This window comes from Triticum aestivum, chromosome 5B (assembly GCF_018294505.1).
Source record: "Triticum aestivum cultivar Chinese Spring chromosome 5B, IWGSC CS RefSeq v2.1, whole genome shotgun sequence".
Classification (NCBI taxonomy): domain Eukaryota; kingdom Viridiplantae; phylum Streptophyta; class Magnoliopsida; order Poales; family Poaceae; genus Triticum; species Triticum aestivum.
Window position 1 is genome coordinate 279735129 of NC_057807.1, and position 5917 is coordinate 279741045.

At 47.9% G+C, this 5917-nt stretch overlaps 1 protein-coding gene across 1 annotated transcript; it reads left to right on the plus strand.

Annotated features, from left to right (window-relative positions):
- Positions 1-1934: 1934 nt before the first annotated feature.
- Positions 1935-4560, plus strand: LOC123115984 (UDP-glucosyltransferase UGT13248). The gene is made up of 3 exons (XM_044537010.1): positions 1935-2656; positions 3560-3944; positions 4061-4560. The coding sequence occupies exons 1-3, from the start codon at positions 1952-1954 to the stop codon at positions 4396-4398; spliced, it is 1428 nt and encodes a 475-aa protein (XP_044392945.1). The 5' UTR covers positions 1935-1951; the 3' UTR covers positions 4399-4560.
- Positions 4561-5917: the final 1357 nt, after the last annotated feature.

Consider the following 5917-nt stretch of genomic DNA (forward strand, 5'->3'; position numbering starts at 1 on the left):
CACGTCTACTAAGTACAGAGGCCTACCGCCATAGCTAACGGCGGTAGCCATAGCTACCCTCCCGCCATACTTGGTGGCGGTAGCCTCCATGCCATCGTTTAATCAGTCCCGTTGTGGTTGATACAACATGCATGCTGCTCTTTGTTTATTGGCAGTACATGCACACAAGCATGCATCCGTGCTATCTTCAATACAAATGCATATGCATACTACATAGTTTAATATGCTATCTAGCATAGTGCGGATGAGAATGGGACCCACGGTCTTGTGAATCGCAGCACACGCCAATGATTTTCAATACACATGCATGGCACAATCACAATTGCTAAGAGCAACTCCAACACACCGACCCATTTCATCGGCGCGTGTCCGTTTGGATCGCCGCGAACAAAAAAATTGGCACAGCGTGCCGACCCAGACCGACGCATGTACGCTTTTTCGTTTGCATGCCGACCCATTCCTGGCTCAAATTTGAGACTCATTTGCGTCGGCGCGGACAGTAAACAGATTCGCCCTGGCCCACCAGTCGGTGGCACAACGACCACCATTTTCCTTCAACCCTCCCGCCCAGTCGTGCTCCTGGCCATGGACGACGACACACCGACCCTCAATGCCGCCGCTGGCCTCGCCTCCCTCGCCTCGTCCGATCTCATCACCTCCGTCGCCTCTGCAAAAGGCAAGCCTCGCGCGCCCCCGCAAGACCGTGGCCGCCAAGAAGAAAAGGTTGACGCCCGAGGAGCGGGTTGTGCAGTCGACGAAGAGGAAGGACCGGAGGCACGCGCAGGACGCAAGGGACGAAGCGGCGGCCGTCGCTTCCCTCTTAACCGCCGCACAGCAGGAGAAAACCAATGCCCGAGTCGCCGCGGCAACGAGGGAGGCCTTGATCTACCTAGGGTTGAACCCTGGCCATCACGGGCTCGTCAGCGACCCGTGGCCGCGGCCAACGGGCTCATCAGTGTTTCCTCGAATGGTTCTGCCAGAGTTGCCGCGCACGTCTGCCACACATACGATTCCTGGCTTTCACGTTTATCCGCAAGTCTCCTGCTTATTTTCGTTCGAAAATATATTTTTCACTAAGAAATAAATAAGTAAACATAAATAAGTATTTTTCACTTAGAAACAAATTTCTAGTGATTTCTATTATCAATAATAAGTTATATTATAGTTTTTCCAAACGAATATACGACACACTTGTTTATTTCCAGCAAATTATCAAAGACCTGTATAAACCACATAGAAGTTGTTAAAGAATGATTCATGCGTATATGCCTTCAGTTCTCACACATGCTACGCTAGAGAAGATATCATGCAATGTAAGCAGATGCATTTGTGCTAATATGCCAAGGTGAGATATACTTCTGCTAGGTATGCCACGGTCCAGCGGGCGCTGCAAATCACTAGAGTGCTTACAGAGTGGCAGAGAGATTATGACCCAAATCGATGCAGCCACACTTGCATGCATGCACAACCAGAAATAAAATAAAAGATTGGCTGGAATAATGGCCCGGCGGCTACCGCCACCAAGTCTGGCGGTAAGGTAGGTAGGGCTACCGCCGTCAGCTATGGCGGTAGGCCTCTGTACATAGCAAACGCCAGTTTAGTGTTGACCAATTGCTATCGTTATTGATTGTGACGGTAGCCCGTCTTAGCCTACCGCCGGAGACAATGATGATAGAAAAAAGGGTCAGATCCTGAAATTTTTACAAAGTAGGGTCAAATATCGATTAACTTTAAAAAAAAAGTCAAAACACGAAATTTGTCCGCCCATGGCTGAGCATGGATATATACAATAATCAAAGTAGCAGGCTAAAAGGCAAAATCCCGTTTCGCCGCGCGCGCCACAAACTTTGACCATGCCAGGGGGAAACTTGGGCGCCACACTGCCTGGACTCCTATTTATCCATCCTTGGAACATCTGCAACACCAAAGAAACCAAGAACAGAACTGAAATATGGAGCCCACGGTCACCGCGGCGACAGCCACCACCAGCTCGAGCGTCTGCCACGGAGCCGGCGGCGGTGGTGCGAGAGTCCTGCTCCTCCCGGTCCCTGGGGCGCAGGGCCACACCAACCCGATGCTCCAGCTCGGCCGCCGCCTGGCGTACCACGGCCTCCGCCCGACACTCGTCGCCACCCGGTACGTGCTCTCCACCACCCCGCCCCCCGGCTCGCCCTTCGGCGTGGCCGCGATCTCCGACGGCTGCGACGCCGGCGGCATGGCCTCGTGCCCGGACACGGCGGAGTACTTCTCGCGGCTGGCGGCCGTGGGCTCCGAGACGCTGCGGGAGCTCCTCCTGTCGGAGGCGCGCGCGGGGCGGCCCGTGCGCGTGCTGGTGTACGACGCTCACCTGGCGTGGGCGCGGCGGGTGGCGCAGGCGTCCGGCGTCGCGGCCGCGGCCTTCTTCTCTCAGCCGTGCGCGGTGGACGTCGTCTACGGGGAGCTGTGGGCGGGGCGGCTGGCGCTGCCGGCGACGGACGGGCGCGCGCTGCTCGCGAGAGGAGCGCTCGGCGTGGAGCTGGGGCTGGAGGACATGCCGCCGTTCGCGGCGGTGCCGGAGTCGCAGCCAACGTTCCTCAAGGTGTCGGTTGGGCAGTTCGAGGGGCTGGAGGACGCCGACGATGTGCTCGTCAACTCATTCCGCGACCTCGAGCCGAAGGTGAGCCATACTTCTCTGCTCTAGTCACTCGATGGGTTCTGTAAAGACGAAATCACGTGAGCGTCTGTAGGACGACAGACTTTCTCTGTAAGCTTGAAGAAGTCATCCACAATTATAAACTGCACACAACACACATGCTTTTTATGATTGCAGCGCGTGCACATTTTGGGCATAACCAAGGATTTTCATAGGAATTTTGAAGGATTAGATTCCTTAGAATTTTTCCTATGTTGGTTGTTTGATTCATATGATTGAATCTTATAGGAATTTTTTCTAAGGAATTTTTCGTACTACTTCCCATAGAATTTCTAGCATCCACTCACATCTTTGAAACAATCATTTGTTTTTCCTATGATGCAATCAAACAACACAAAAACTTGTAGAATTGAGATGAGTATGACATTTCAATCCTATGTTTTTCTTATGCCCGGCATTTTATAACCCTGCGAATCAAACACATATACAAAACAAGAATTTACTTATTAGCCAATAACTCAATATAGAACACCACTGTAGTTTTCTACTCCCTCTGTACCGAAATAGTTGTCGTTGGAATAGCTGAAGTTCAGCTACTCGAGCGACGATTATTTTGGTACAGAGGGAGTACGAGTTTATATTTTATATTTATAGTATGAGGAGAACGCATAACACCAAATGAGGTTTGAGATTTGCGGGAGCCCTATGCTTGATTCTACTTCACAGACTGTGCATATGTTACCCTAGTGAATAAATATGGCACATCCGTTGTGAGCTGAGTCGAGTCCATATGCTTCTTTTCCGCGGCGAAATTTATATGGTTAGGAACAAACAAACTGGCTCCCATGAATAGGTTGTGCGTATGTTCGGTTCTGCTTCATTGGGTTCAAATAGAAACTGATCTTTGACACACTGTCATTTGAGCAGGAGGTAGAGTACATGGAATTAACATGGAGAGCGAAGATGGTTGGCCCAACCTTGCCATCATTCTACCTCAACGATGATCGCCTACCATCCAATAAATCATATGGTTTTAACTTTTTCAACGGTGATGCACTGTGCATGGATTGGCTAGAGAAGCAAAGCAATTCATCCGTTGTGCTGGTGTCCTATGGGACTGTCTCTAATTATGATGCAACCCAGCTAGAGGAGCTTGGCAATGGACTGTGCAATTCCGGTAAACCTTTTCTCTGGGTTGTAAGGTCCAACGAGGAACACAAGTTATCCAAAGAACTCAAGGAAAAATGTGAGAAGATTGGATTAATTGTCTCATGGTGCCCCCAACTTGAGGTTCTTGCACATAGGGCTATTGGTATGACATCACACAACATACTTCTTTTCATTCTTTGTTGCACAAGGTTATTACAAGATATGGCAAAACGATGGTGATAATAATATTTTAATTTTTAATTCTTGACATACATGCAGCTTGCTTTGTTACCCACTGTGGATGGAACTCGACACTAGAGGCACTTGTTAATGGTGTACCTCTTGTGGGTATTCCGCATTGGGCTGACCAACCCACCATTGCAAAGTATATGGAGAGTGCATGGAGCATGGGTGTGCGTGTACCGAAGGACAATAATGGATATCTAAAGATGGAGGAGCTTGAGAGGTGCATTAGAGAGGTGATGGATGTGGAGAGAAAGGATGAGTACAAAAGAAATGTTGTGAAGTGGATGCAAAAGGCCAAGGAGGCAATGCGGGAAGGAGGAAGTTCAGACAAGAATATCATAGAATTCGCTACCAAGTATTCATCAATATAAAGTTTGAACAATGTTTTACTTCAATATAAGCAAGTAGGCAGTGATTTCAGCCTTACAAAAGTTTAGAGTGGCCGACATTTTCCATATGTAATTGTAGTGATATCTTCTTCATGAAGGAAATATGCCCTAGATGCAATAATAAAGCTATTATTTATTTTCTTATATCATGATAAATGTTTATTATTAATGCTAGAATTGTATTAACCGGAAACTTAGTACATGCGTGAATACATAGACAAAACATAGTGTCCCTAGTATGCCTCTACTTGACTAGCTCGTTAATCAAAGATGGTTATGTTTCCTAACCATAGACATGTGTTGTCATTTGATGAATGTGATCACATCATTAGGAGAATGATGTGATGGACAAGACCCATCCGTTAGCTTAGCATTATGATCGTTACAGTTTCATTGCTACTGCTTTCTTCATGACTTACATATGTTCCTCACACTATGAGATTATGCAACTCCCGAATATCGGAGGAACACCTTGTGTGCTATCAAACGTCACAACATAATTGTGTGATTATAAAGATGCTCTACAGGTGTCTCTGAAGGTGTTTGTTGGGTTGGCATATATCGAGATTAGGATTTGTCACTCCGTGTTTCGGAGAGGTATCTCTGGACCTTCTCGGTAATGATCATCACTATAAGCCTTGCAATGTAACGCCCTCGATGCGGCTATATCTCCCACGTGTCGAAGCACGACTTAGAGGCATAACCGCATTGAAAGCAATGTCGCAAGTGAGGTAATCTTCACACAACCCATGTAATACATAAGGGAAAGAGATACATAGTTGGCTTACAATCGCCACTTCACACAATTACATGAATAAAGCATTACATCATCCAGATACAATCAAGGTCCGACTACGGAACCAAAATAAAAGAAGAACCCCAAATGCGACAAAGGTCCCCGATCGACCCCAACTGGGCTCCACTACTGATCAACTAGAACGAAACAACACAAAGGGCAAGATCTTCATCGAGCTCCTCCTTGAGCTTGGTTGCGTCACCTGCTCGGTAACATAGGCACCTGCAAACTGGTTTTGGAAGTATCTGTGAGCCACGGGGACTCAGCAATCTCGCACCCGCGAGATCAAGACTATTTAAGCTTATAGGAAGGATGGAGTAATGAGGTAGAGCTGCAGCAAGCGACTAGCATATATGGTGGCTAACATACGCAATTGAGAGCGAGAAGAGAAGGCAAAGCACGGTCGATAAAAGTATGATCAAGAAGTGATCCTATAGCAACCTACGTCAAGCATAACTCCAACACCGTGTTCACTTCCCGGACTCCGCCGAGAAGAGACCATCACGGTTACACACACGGTTGATGTATTTTAATTAAGGTCAACTTCGGGTTTTCTACAACCGGACGTTAACAAATTCCCATCTGCCTCATAACAGCGGGCACGGCTTTCGAAAGATACTACCCTGCAGGGGTGTCCCAACTTAGCCCATCACAAGCTCTCACGGTCAATGAAGGAATAGACCTCCACCCGAGACGTTCCGATCA